This window comes from Mastigoproctus giganteus, chromosome 10 (assembly GCF_048544385.1).
Source record: "Mastigoproctus giganteus isolate SK-2022 chromosome 10, ASM4854438v1, whole genome shotgun sequence".
Classification (NCBI taxonomy): domain Eukaryota; kingdom Metazoa; phylum Arthropoda; class Arachnida; order Uropygi; family Thelyphonidae; genus Mastigoproctus; species Mastigoproctus giganteus.
Genome location: NC_143584.1, coordinates 2018350 through 2032562, shown reverse-complemented (window position 1 = coordinate 2032562; position 14213 = coordinate 2018350). Strand labels below are relative to the sequence as shown.

General features: G+C 35.3%; 2 protein-coding genes across 2 annotated transcripts in view; one reads left to right on the top strand and one right to left on the bottom strand.

Annotated features, from left to right (window-relative positions):
* Positions 1-6659, top strand: part of Bug22 (cilia- and flagella-associated protein 20) — a 38914-nt gene extending 32255 nt beyond the window's left edge. The window contains exons 4-5 of the mRNA XM_090382571.1: positions 3909-4097; positions 6509-6659. Coding sequence (XP_090238697.1) covers positions 3909-4097; positions 6509-6631 — 312 coding nt within the window. The 3' untranslated portion in view covers positions 6632-6659. The remainder of the gene's footprint in view (positions 1-3908; positions 4098-6508) is intronic.
* Positions 6660-10907: 4248 nt separating this feature from the next.
* Positions 10908-14213, bottom strand: part of csul (protein arginine N-methyltransferase 5) — a 243651-nt gene continuing 240345 nt past the window's right edge. Inside the window, exon 17 of the mRNA XM_090384061.1 lies at positions 10908-11113. Within this exon, the coding sequence (XP_090240187.1) occupies positions 10961-11113 (153 nt within the window). The 3' untranslated portion in view covers positions 10908-10960. The remainder of the gene's footprint in view (positions 11114-14213) is intronic.

The following is a 14213-nucleotide window of genomic DNA, read 5'->3' as shown; positions in this document are numbered from 1 at the left end:
TATTTTGAGGGCAGGAATCTTTCTCGTCTCTGATATGGATGCGCCAATTGCTGATTGCCTCAGATTGTCGTAAATCACGTGAACAGTGCATAGCACAGTATGATGGCGATAAATTGTCTGACGATTTTAAACTTTCAATTTATAAAAAAATTTGACAAAAAAAAAAAAAAAAAAAAAAAAAAGGCATTGTGGTTAGTGATTGGCGCAAAATGAGGGCTACTTGTATAAAGAGTAAATTTTTGTGAGCGGACTCAAAGTTGATCAGAAGTAAAAGGAAAAGTAAAGGTAAAATAATTAAAATCAGTCATTAAAATTTTGAAAATGATTAAATTTGTGAAGAAAATAGAAAAATATATAGATATTTATGAACAGTTGCAATACTTAGTGAGTAGTAGTCCCATCTGTCTTTTCTTTTACTTGTGCAGAAGCAGCTTATTTTTCTGTAGATTGATTCTAAGGCAAAATGCTTTGTTGAAACAACACTGTTCTGCAAAATTCTCATTAGTATTATAGTAATTATTTATATGTGAATCCTTTTCAAGAATTTTACAAAATTTCCTCATGAGAGCAAAACTTAAGTTTGTTATTTTATATACATCCTATATAGGAAGGTGCTTTAATTTGCACTTCAATTTTCAGAATTGGCCAGATTAGATATATTACTTGTGTACATTTTGAGAAAATATCAAATGAAGTAGAATTGAAACAAAATAGCAAGTTTGTTTTAATCTGGCATCACACAAGCATGAATATTAATAAAGAAATGGACAACACAACACACACTGGTTCAACAAGGAAATATTTTAAATATGCATACCAACCAAATCACTTTTATGATTTTAGAATTAGAACTTTTCTTTGAAATATGGATGTCGTTACTATTTATTAAATAATACTTCCTGATTGAATGCTGTCCATATCGCTATGTATATTTCTTTTTATAGCTTATCTAGCAAGAGAAGATGCTGTTATCTTTTTTAGTTTATTCCTATACATTTGCAAGTGCATAAAGCATGGAGATAATGTCTATATCTGCATGTAATAATGAACTCCCAATGGAGTTCATTATTACAAGAAAGGCTTAAGTTTTGCAAATTGCAGCACCTGCAAGGTGATCTGATTGAGGTGTATAAGGCCTTGAATTGATTGAGCAAGCTGAATGCTGATGGGATTCTTCCTCTTGCTCAGATTAAGAACCTGAGGGGGCATAGATTCAAATTGAGGAAAAACAGTTATAGATGTGTGGAAATTTGCCTTTAGCTAGTGGGTGGTGGAACAGACTTCCATCTTTTGTTGTGGAAGTTGATAGCCTAAATAAATTTAAGGCTGAGCTGGACAGGAATTTGGAATGAATTGGAGGTTTTTTTTTTTTTTTTTTGGCTGATGCTGCACAAGCTTTGCTTTCTTGCATCGTATGCCTCTACTAATGCCGATGAAAGGATTTTCATGATTTTATTGGTCTTCAGTTGACTGTGAAATTTTATTAATCTTTATTGTACACCACTTGGTTATAATTTACTGCTAATGTCTCATGTTCAACTTCAATGTAAGTCCCTGGCCAAGAGCTACACTCCTTTTTATGCCCCCCATCAAAATAATGGATATGTTCTTATACAATTGATACTGGAAATATCTTATTTGAATATAATATTGCTAACATTTATACTTTGCATTAGTCAAATATTTGATTAATAAAAGTTGCAGATATTGTTATTTTATCTCAACACTTTTTTCCTGTACATTTGGTACTCCATATCTATATCCTGAGCTTGTGTCAATAATTGTAGGGCGCAAGGCTTGAGTTTTTTCAAGTCACATCTTGCTACGTGACATGTGAATTCTGTTTTGGAATGGAATAAATTTGAGGTATTATATAAGTTGTGAGGTGTGTTTTACTTTGTGCTACCTATGTTTGTATCTCCATTATAATAGCCAGAATTTGAGACAAATTCGTTTTGTGTTAGTGGCTGCAGAAGCTCAGATTTATGCTCCACACAGTGCCAGTGAATGAATAATACAATACACATATCCCGTTATGGTTTTTATATCAGAAAACATAATTATTCATCAAAGATGTGTATTAGCCAAAGCATTGGAAATTCTGTTTTGTGCCGATTGCAATGTGGTGGGTGCATGAAAAAAAAAAAAAAAAAATTCTCAGTTTAAGCAGTGCACCTATTAAAAAGTCTGCTTTTTTGAAGAGTTCTTTTTACTATTAATTTACTATAGATAAATAATGAATTCTTACTGTTTTTGATTTAATTATAGAAGATTCACAAAATACACACTCTTCAGTATTTAAGATGCAGGAGGCAATTCATAAGTTACAAAAATATATTATGAGGCATGTGTTAACATTTATTTTATTGAATCACAGAAGACTTGAAAAATCAGTGTTGTATTTCAATTTATGTTAAAATATGAGGGTATGTGTGAGGGCTGTTCAATAAAGAATGGTCATAATTTTTCATGAACAACTGTACTGCGTAGTATTTCTAGCTGAGCTGCAGAATTTAAGACCATACCAAGCTGTATCACATAGCAGCTGCACAGTCAACTCTTGTGCATGGTGTGACCTTGGTGGTCAGCCAAGTTTATGACTAACAGTGGATGTGACATGTGAGGAACAGCATCCTGCTTTCAAATTTTGTTTCTGTCTCAATAAATCATCAGCTGAAGAGTATGAAATGTTAAAAGAGGCTTATGGTGAATCTACACTTCCATACAGCACAGCTTGCAGGTAGTTTAGAAAGTTTAAAGTTGGATGTGGTTCAATAACAAAAATCGGTAGTTCCAGAGCTCCAACTGCTGCTGTCACCACAGAAACCGTAAACACTACTTCTGTAATTGTGAAAGATCGTCAAATAACAGTAAGGCAACTGAAGATGTTGAGAATGTCAGTAGGAAGCATGCACGGTATTATCTGTGACCATTTGCACATGACATGTGTTTGTGCACACTGGGTTTGAAGACTACTCACACCTGAGCAACAGCAGATTCACATGGAGGTTTGTCAGGAGTTGCAACAGATGGTTACCAAAGATGATAAGGTTCTGCACTAGGTGATAACAGCAGCAGATGAGACATCTCATCTGCTGCTGTTATCACCTTTCTTCATCGTTTCGACCCAGAGAGTAAGTAACAAAGCTCTTTTTTGGAAGACTATGCCATCGGCAACACTGATAAAAGCAAAATTTGTGGCTTCTGCAGGAAAGATTATGGTCATCTCTTTTTTTGACCTTCAAGGAATGGCTTACAGCATGTTGTGCCATGTGATAAGACTGTTACAGGACCTTACTACAGAACTGTACTGCACACTTTGTGGGATCACATTTGTCATAAATGATCGCAGCTGCATGCAGGTGGAGAGATGCTGCTTTGCAACAATGCCAGACCTCACATTGCTCATACTGTCATCGAGTACTTTAGCCAGCAACAATGTCAAATGTGCTCCTCATCCTCCCTGCAGGCCTGACCTTGCACCCTGTGATTTTTTTTTTTTTTTTAATTTCCACGGTTAAGGAGCTGCAAGAAAAATGTTTCCAGTCATCACAAGTTGTAAAGACATTGGAGGCAATTCTCAAACGTATGTCAAAAAATGGCTTCCACCATGTTTTTGAAGACTGGTAGAGATGGAGTAAGTGAATTTCATCAAATGGGGAACTTTAAAAGGACCACTGAAATATGCATGATTAATGAAGCAGTACATTGTGAAAAAAATTATGATCATTCATTGAAGTAAAGCAATTTTATATATTAGTTAATAATTGGTGGTTATTTACTTCTATTAATCATAGAAAATAAAATTATTAGTTTTAAGAGAAAAAAAAATTAAATCATCTGAAATTTATTTTTGTTCAATTTAGAGCTTCAAATACAAATTTTTTGCATTTATTTATTTTTTAAAGGTATTGGATGACAAAAATGTGAGGCGTAGGTTCCGCGCTAGCAACTATCAGAGTACCACTAGAGTGAAACCTTTTATCTGCACAATGCCTATGAGGCTAGATGATGGCTGGAATCAGATACAATTCAACTTGGCAGATTTCACTAGAAGGGCATATGGTACAAATTATGTTGAGACTCTGCGAGTACAGGTATGTTGCAGTGCAAAAAAAAGCAAATTATTTTAAATTTTTTTACTAATTCTGAAATTCATTGGTTTCCCTTTGTTTCTCTTGTGATGTATTGGGTGTTTTCATGGTTTAGACAATTTGTCATCTGGACCTTTTTTTTTTATTATTAGTGCTGAAAGTTTTGTATTTGATGATAAAACTGGACTAAATATTACCACTTATGTTATGATTTCCAAATTAAAATTTTGCCTAATCTCAACTACCCTTGTCTCAAAGGGAGCATTGCCTATTTTGTCATTGCAGGCTTGTCTGCAATGGCAAAATAGGCACAAGGCTATAATAAAAAGAATACAATTAAATTTAAAATAAACGTTGAAATTGAAGACAGCAGGCCTGTAAAATTAAATGAGTAGACATTTTTCTTTATTCAGCAGGCCTGTAAAATTAAATGAGTAGACATTTTTCTTTATTCAGCAGGCCTGTAAAATTAAATGAGTAGACATTTTTCTTTATTGGAGATTGTCTTGCCCCTTTCCATCTTTTAATACAAAACATTTTAAGAAATATGCAGTAAAATTCAATTAATATATTCAATTATATTTTATTGCTTTGCAAAGCAGTAATAGAAACAAGCTAAGTTGTTTGTGGATTGTAGGTGCTCTATTCAAGATAATGTAATGTGCTCTATTCAAGATAACGTACAGGGTTGAGACAGTCACCTGTTATTTCAGTTAACCATCCGCTTCTACACTTTTGACATTGATGGTTGTTCTAGTAACATTTAGCAGCCTTGTTACCCTGGAAAGCACAGTGGGGACCTTGTTGATCCAGGCAACAACCTAACCAAATTGGCAGTTCTGGAGCCAGTATAAGTTTTCTTTTTTTCTGTCATAGTGATAAGGTTTAGTCTATAATTAATCCATTTTGGTCAGTTTAGTTCCATATTGGTAGCCCACCCTAATTCATTCAGTGGTTTTGCTATAACCCTTTTATACATGGCAATGAGTTATATTTAAGATCTTGGGATCATTTGTGTTGAACTTGAACAGACAAGTATTCTCCCCAAAAAACTTATGGCTCTGGTTCACGGATGATATTTTTGTGGTATGGTGCTGGAGGAAGAGACTGAAACTTTAGTTGTTGGTGTATAGATAACCCACAGGTGATGATGTCATGTCCTTGTTATATTATTGCTCCAATCACATGATAATCTTATAAAGGGTATGACTTGGGGTCCTGAGAATATGCTCCCCCATAATTTCAATTAGGAACTAGCCAACTATCATCAAAAATAACCTGATTTACAATAAATACCCTAAAATATAAACAGAGCTAAGCCTGGAATTTCAACCCCCTTCCAATTATAATCTTAATAATCATTTGCAGTTTATATATTTCTCTTCCATTCCAGGATAGGAGAACCTGTTAGCAGATTGCCAGGGTGCATACAAGAACAACTTTCCCATTCTTCTGAATCCCCCCCCCCTGCACTTTGAGTGAGTATAGAAAATTTTAAATGGGGCAGACCCTCCAGAAATTACAAAAGAACAGATAAGGACATGCATGTACTACCACAGAGGCTATATGATTTAAAGAATGAAAAATGAAACCACTTAAAAAATGAAAACCATAAATTCAAAAGATCTTAAATATATCTTCGCCAAAAACACTTTATGGAAGCTTTTTTTATACAGAGGGATTATAGCAAAAACCATCAATAGGAACATTAGCAGGGTAACTATTCCTCCTGCAGGTTCACCCCTTTCCAAGTTAGACGAAACTATTCCATAATACTACCTACCAACTCGCAGGCTTAGCTAAAATTTACAGGAAGAAATCAACAAGAACAACGTATTTGTGCTGGAGTGAACATGCACGAATCTCCCACCAGATGCTTGGAAACTGCAAAAGCACAGCCTTCCTCCCACAGACTATCCATTGAGTTACCCAGGATTCCCCTCCAACTCTTTCTCATAGGGTTTTTATGTTCTGTGGAAGAAGGTGTAACCTTTGTGCTGGAAACTTGAAGTTTTAGAGCCAAATTTATATATTTTAACACAGGAGGTGGCAAAGATCTCTGAAATTATATATTAAATATTGAGGTGCAAAAATGAGTCATGTTGTCAGCTGTGTTTGTGCAGACTGGAATATTCAAAACCAGTATGCTATAAACATTTAAAGGTTCAGTTTTATTCGAATTTTGAATACAATTTGATCACGTTATTTAAACAAGCATAGTGGAAACAAACCAGGAATTTCCTCAAAATTTGTGTACTGTGTAATATAATTTTGAGCAAAAAGTTACTTCTTTCATTCATAGAATTGTTTTTGCATCAAGTTGTTTTTACATATTTTAATATATCCAGACAACTTCACTGGCAGTGTTGTTTATGATATAAACTTTTTTTAAATTTATTATTTTTTTTTTATAGATTCATGCCAATTGTAGAGTTCGTCGTGTGTATTTTTCTGATAGGCTTTATTCTGAGGATGAGCTACCAGCAGAATTCAAGTTGTATATTCCTGTACATAATAAGGCTAAAGCTTCTGCATGAGAGGGAGAAATTACTTTTAGTTGCAAAATGCTGGTCAGGTTTCTTTTCTGTACAAATTTTATTCTTGTTTTAATATATTTTAGTTGCACTATGTTTTGTTTTATCACTGAAATATTAAAACATTTCATCTCAGAATTACATCAAAAATTACATGTTTTCATTTAGGCTATTATAAATTTATTACATAATTTAAACATGTCACAGGTTTGTTATAAATATTCTAAGTTAAAAAATCACTGCACTTAGTGTAGTTTTGGCACACTCCAATAATTGTAGAGTTCTTAATGTTTTTACAGTCCCTTCCAATTTTGCTTTGCCACCTCACTTGTTTTAAAAATTATAAATAAGATACCTAGTTGGAAAACTGCAGTAACTCCAAAATTGGTGCCAGTTCTCAACAGTACAAAAGTGAGAAAAATGGTATTTTTGAGTATTAGAATGCAAATGTGTTTAGATGTCTCTTCCTTACCTCCACACGGCAAGCTGCTTGCTTACTAGCTTGCAGGCAGTCTGTTATGGTTAGCTCATAACAAAGAGGTTTTTTCACATTTCATGTTATTTCAGAGTACACTGAATGTTACATTTTGCTTTAAAATTGGAAAAGTGCAATTTTTTGTAAAAATTTAACTGACAATATCATTTCAAAGAGGGTAGGGAATGTGTTAAGTGATGCAATTTTGCTAACATTTTTTTGACTGTGAGGGTGTTTACCCACCACAAATATGCTCCAGACGACAAATTTTGTACTGAAGTTCCAAGCTGGCTTTACAATGCAATTTGAAGAAAGAAATTGTAAAACTCCAAAGACTGGTTACCTCACTGTGATAATGTTCTTTCACCACTTGTATCAGTTTTTTTCCCTAGATGCACAAAATAATTTAAGAACTCAGTTTTCCAGAATGGGGAAATCACTGGGCCTCAGGGGATTTTTGAAGAGGATAAGTTGTACATCCTGCATAAGTTGCAAATGTATTGTCACTTTATCAGGGTTGCGAATTCTCTACAGCCTATCTAATTTATTCACATTCTTGATCTTGTAGGCCGCTATATTTAATAGTATCATTTAAAAATAATAATGTAAATGATATTGCACTGGTAAATAACAGGATGCAAGTCATTTTTCAGTTGTCTTGCATTCGTTTGTGAAAATGAATGCAAGACGCACCCCTTAATGCCCTTTTTTTTTAAAGGGCACTAGATACTTTGTATGCCTATCTCGGACATGGTCAACTCTGTAAACTCAGTGACAAATTATTTTGAAAAGAAAATTACATGTTTTCATTTAGGTGGTTATAAATTTATTAATGGAAATTTGTTAAGTCAAATATATTAATGCAATATGTTATTTAGCATTAGCATTATCAAGGGCACATGATGCAAGAAAGAAAGCTTATATAGCATCAAACAAACAAAAAAAAAAAAAAAAACCACCCTTATTTCACCCATCCCCTCGCCCCAAATGTTTGTCAAGTTCTGCCTTAAATCTATTTAAGCTATCAACTTCTACGACAGATGGAAGTTTGTTCCAGCAATCAACCACCTACTGGCTAAAGGCAAACTTCCGCGCATCTATCCTACAACCGTCTTTCCTCAATTCTAATTTATGCCCTCTCAGGCGATTATTCTGAGCAAGAGGAAGCACTGAGCATGCTTAAGCCATTTAAGGCTTTATACATCTCAATCAGATCACTTCGCAGGTGCCTAGTCTCCAGACACTGTAATTTGCAAAACTTAAGCCTTTCTTCGTAAGAGCAACCCTTTGTTCTGTTCACTAATCTTGTTGCCCTTCTCTGTACTCGTTCCAACAGCTCTACATCCTTCTTAAAATGAGGACTCCAGACCTGTATACAGTACTCAAGGTGTGGCCTGACCATTGCCTTATACTAGGGTATAATCATCTCCTTATCCCTGCTAGAAAAATTCCTGTATATCATTAACAAGACACCATGAGCTACTCTTGCAGACTGTCTGCACTACTCAGAAAACTTCATATCTGCCTGCGGACAGACAGGCCAACCCATACGAACAATGTCCCCACTTTCCAAAAGCATATCAACAGCTGCAGTGCGATGGGGTGTGGCGTTATCATCCATAAACACGAACTTGGGGCCAATGGCACCTTGGAACAGATGCACACGGGGAAGGATTACCTCAGTACAGTAGCGTGCACTGGTTACAGTACCACCTTCCAGTATCTGGAGTTGTGTACGTCCATCCAAGATAACGCCTCCCCAGACGAGAACACCTCGACTGCCACATCGATCCCATTCAGTGATGTTTGTGGGGTGATACCATGTGCCAACCTCTTGCCAGATTAGCTGACGTCCAGAATCGCTGCTGAGACTGAATTTACTCTCATCAGTAAAGAGTACCTTAAATAAAGAAATAGTGTTGGTCCTTAAGTTTTGCACATCAGTATATTTGACTTAATAAATTTATAATAACCCTAATTTTCTTTTAAAAATAATTTTTGTTGCCGAGGTGTCATGTATCCACATATCTTATATATGTTGATATTAATTGGATATTGTTGAAGACAGGTAGTAGGTTACACACACAAATACCATATCCAGCTATTGACTGGATATGGTATGAGTTGCAGGAGGCTGAGATCCTTCTCATTCTAACCATGCAGCTCACGGTGAAAGGCAAAATATCACCATATATGATATGCTAATTTAACCCTGAATCAGGTGCACAAGTTGATGAAACATAGGATTTATACATAGGATATTGTGCTCCACCTGAAACTCCTATTAGCTGTTTTTGAAAATTGGTGAAATAATGAGCACTTAAACCTGCCTTTAATTTCTTAAAAAATTACAACTTGTTCTCAGATGTCTCATGGTACTTCCCTCTTCAGTGAACTTTTGTAATGCTGTCCTTGTCAGGATGATGGTGTCACAAGGACAGCATTACAAGAGTTCACTGATGAGACATCTGAGAACAAGTTGTAATTTTTTAAGAAATTAAAGGTAGATTACATTCCACGCAGGTTTGTGCTCATTACTTCACCAATTTGCAGTGCTTTGATATACCTGCACACCATGCTACTAAAAGAATATTTGAAAATGTTTTGATTTCTCCACTGAAAATTCCAGAAACTGTTATCACGCAATTGAAAAATTCATCAATTAAGTTAAACCTAATTAAATGCACATGTTGATTGGCACCTGTCTTTATGGCATTGATGCAAGTGCTTCATATTACATGCAGTTAGCACCACAGTTATTAACAGGCTGGCATCTAATTGTAGGTGCTCACTGAATTGTGCTGTTTTTAGGCATGTTTTGCATATATATGCATAGAACCTATTACCTCCCCCCCCCCATCTCTTCATGTAACAGAGTGACTTATAGTGGATAGATTTTGAAATTTTGTATTTGGCTTGTTAAAAACACAAAATGCCAACCCAAACCAAATTTCATTAAAATCAGAGAAATAGAAATCTAGCAATTATCTTTTTTCAAAATATATGTATATTTTGTATGAGAGAAAAAAAAAAAAAAAAAAAAAATCATAGTTTTAGTGCAGTATTGTTATGCAAGACTTGTAAGCAGATACAAGAGAGAGAGAATAAAGAGACTTAAAAAGTAATATGGGAGGAGAGTAATAAATATTATGCAGTTATAATTAATATTAGTAAATTTATAAGAGGAGTTTACCTCAATATAGTACGTGGAACACATGTACCGGTAAGTTGTCAATTTTTTCGTTTTTTCTGTTTTAATTTCTGGAGGGTATCATATGGAAGTGTTCCACGTACTATATTGAGGTAAACTCCTCTTATAAATTTACTAATATTATTATCAACGTAGAACATATTGAGTATTACAGCTCTGATTCATACTATCTAGTTATAATTAATATATAATACGTTAATTGATAAGGAGATAACTAAGTTACATTTCATTTTTATTAATCACAGAAAAAAAAAAATAATTTAACAAAAATCAAACATGCCTGAAATGTAATGCACTGCATACATTAACTAACTTGTTCAATTTGCATTTAGCTTGCTACCTGTCTAAAGAGTTAATTTCACAAATTAAAAATGTTTTTAATATAAAAATAGGATTTTTCAAATTTCATGCAACTGATTATACGTTAAAAATTCAAGGTTTGCAGTTTTTAACATTTTAGAACACACTCTTTGTTATGTGATGAAAGAAATTTTTGTTCTGGATGTATCAGGTAACAAATATATAAAATCTGTTTACATAAGTTATGAAGAAACAGGCTATTTTCTGGAATGTATGTATTTGAAACAACACTATTAAAAAGAAAATATATTTATTCACATGCTTAATACGGTGAAAACATATGAAATTATAGTCCTATTGTATAAGATCGTCCATTTGGATTATGGATGGGAACAACGTATGGCTGTGAGATGCACCACTCGTACCAGACATTACGCTGAGTGACACAGCGCCAGAAATGAACTTTCAACTGGCAACCAGCTTGAAGAGAAACAGGGTCCTAAGAGGTAAAGAGAAAGTGTTAAATGTATACATAAGTAAAGAATTGTTTACATGTATTCAAATCAGAAAAAATATTAACCAAAATATCTTTTATTTTCGTAGTGTCGTCACCTCACAGTTCTCTCACACTAAAGCTACTCTACAAATATGCTCGAAAACAGCCCACAGCAATGGTGCAAATGTTCAAAGGGCAAGACCCAGTTCGTTTAGATAGGTGATTAACTTAAACACAAAGAAAAGTTTGATAGCAATTGTATTTTGATTCAACACTAAAAACAGCTGCTGCTGCTTAATTTGTTGCTATTGCCCGGAATTGTGATTGTAGTAAAGCAAACAGAATTTAAGGAGGAAAACATTTTCTAATGTTGAAGACATCAAAGAGAAAATGTTAGGGTACGTGAAGGGTATTTCAAAATACCACTCAGGCACCCATTGTCCAAAGTAGAACTCTGTGATCACTTCCTGCACTGTCAGCCCTATTATGACATTTGGTTCACAGGTGATGATGAGCTCCAGAGCAGGGTTTCTTAACCTAGTGCTTGCCAGTACCATTGTGCTCTCTAAAAAATAAATTTTTCTCATGACTGATCCTAAAATGGGTGCTCGCAAGCACTTTTGCTTAAGCTAAAAGTTTATACAGGCAGTTCCCGCTTTTCAAGCCCCCCCCTCCCCCCCAAATATCAACAAAATCGAAAATATGAATGTTAAACATTCACAAATCCTACATTTCAAACCACAGGCGTAGCTATACAATATAGTGTACCCCACTTTATGATATTAATCCGTTCTATCGCAATGTGAACCCAATAACACATTGTTCTTTTTTATTCATTCCAAGCCCTCGGAAGTTGAAATTTCTGCTGTATAAGCAAGCTATTTATCTCTCTAAAAGGTCAATTTCATAATGTAAATTGTATTAATTACCAATTCAAATCATTAAACACCCTACCTTTCCATTGTTATCATATGTTATAAGAAAAATTTTGAATGGCTTTGTGATATTTTTCTAAAGCACATTTCTGGAAGTCACGACCATAAAACAATTTGGGCTTTTCTGTTACTGCAAGCAATTATAAAAGGGATAGTAAATGCGATCTTATTGCATTTGTGAAAATACTGATAGCTGGAATAAATGCCAATTCTCTCTCTTCCAATTCAGTTATTGTACTGCACCAGCAAGTGTGTAGCTTGACTACCAAGGTATTACTTAAAAGAGCATGAAATGTTACAATAAAATCACTGTTCATACTTAGAGAAGAAATAAAAATTTTTAAATTTATTTCATTGGAAATACATTCAATGCATCAATTGTTCCAATGCAGCAGACTACAAAACAAAAAAGTTTACCTTATGGAATTCTTTTAATTTAAAAACTGCTAATGTACTACTAGTGTTATGCTAAGCTAAGCCTATAACACTGGTGTGCAAAATTTAAGGACCAGTCAGGTGTTCGCCTGTAGCTTCTCATAGGAGCGACTGGATATGGGAAAAGCATACCAAAGGAACCCCGTGAGGCAGACAAATGAAGACTATTCAAAAATGGCAACATAGCACTGGCTGTCACGTTACAGATGCATCACTGCCAAAGATGGAACAAAGGGAAGAGGTGATCCTCAGTAGGAGATATGGCCACCCCTAATATCAATGCAGGCTTTGCACCGCCTGTCCATACTTATCAACAACATTGTTGTTGATAAGTATGGTAAGTTCTTTCAGTAACATCATCCATTCGTCTGCCAGCACCATCTTCAGCTGGTGAACATTTTCTAGTGGGTGTGGATGTGCCGCTAGGCGTCTCCCCAGAGTGTCCCACATGTGTTCGATGGAACGGGCAGGCCAATCCATACGAAAAGTGCCCTCACTTTCCAAAAGCATATCAACAGCTGCAGTGCGATGTATGGAGTTATTATCCATAAACACGAACTCGGGGGCCAATGGCACCTCAGAATAGATGCACATGGGGAAGGATTACCTCAGTACAGTAGTGGGGCGCCTCTGTAGCCAGGTGGGAAGAAGCAGCAGTGCGCAGCACACACTTCTTGATTAGACCAGGGTTCGAGCCTGTCACCACCAAATACAAAGGATGTGGAAAGGTCAGGGAATGACCACCGCATATTCCCGGAGCAATATGGCTTTAGTTGCTAATGCTCCTAAAAACCAAATAACAACAGTATCTGGAGTTGTCCACGTCCATCCAAGACAATGCCTCCCAGACGAGAACACCTCGACCGCCACATCGCTCCCTTTCAGTGATGTTTGTGGAGGGATACTGTGCCAACCTCTTGCCAGATTAGCCGACGTCCAGAATTGCTGCTGAGACTGAATCTACTCTCATCAGTAAAGAGTACCTTAAGCAAAGATTTTGTAGTTGTAACCTTTAGAAATAGTGTTGGTTCAGTTTTGCACACCAGCGTATGTAACTATATAAAAAGCAAACAAAAGTTTTCACAAACAGAATCGTTTCATGACATCTCATTGTGAATGCCTTCACGAGTTGCCACATTCATGCACCTTAAATAACAGTAACACAACAGTATGTTACTTGTGAAAATTCTGTACCTTGAAGCTTTTCTGTATACTGCATGGAACTCTGTCTGTACCTTGTGGCAGCACTCATTGTTGAATTAAGTCCTGGTTCCTGCACTTGGGGTACCGAGCTGGAGACAACAATCTCCAAAAAGTGCCACCTGGGTGATGGTACTCATCTGAGAATAGGTAGCAAAATACTTCAGAAGTGTTTCTTATTCAAGATGCATGAACAGGGAATTTTATGAAGGGATTCACAGTATGATGCCATCTGCTTGTTTCTACAGCTATGTATGACAATACTAACAGCATATTAATTGTATAATTAACATGCTGTTAGTATTGATCTGAAATTAATCTGGCATTTGTTGAAGGATTACCACTTGATTATGGAAGTGAAACTTCAAATTAAAAAATTCACATGTATCTTTAACTCCCTAATACTTTGCCACATTTGTTCTACATAGTTCAGTAATAAAGGTTAAGATTATATTCAGTACCAGCGTTGAAATAACTGTTTGCCTAGCTCAATTCAATAATGTAGGTTGCATAGATATATTTCAACACAACAC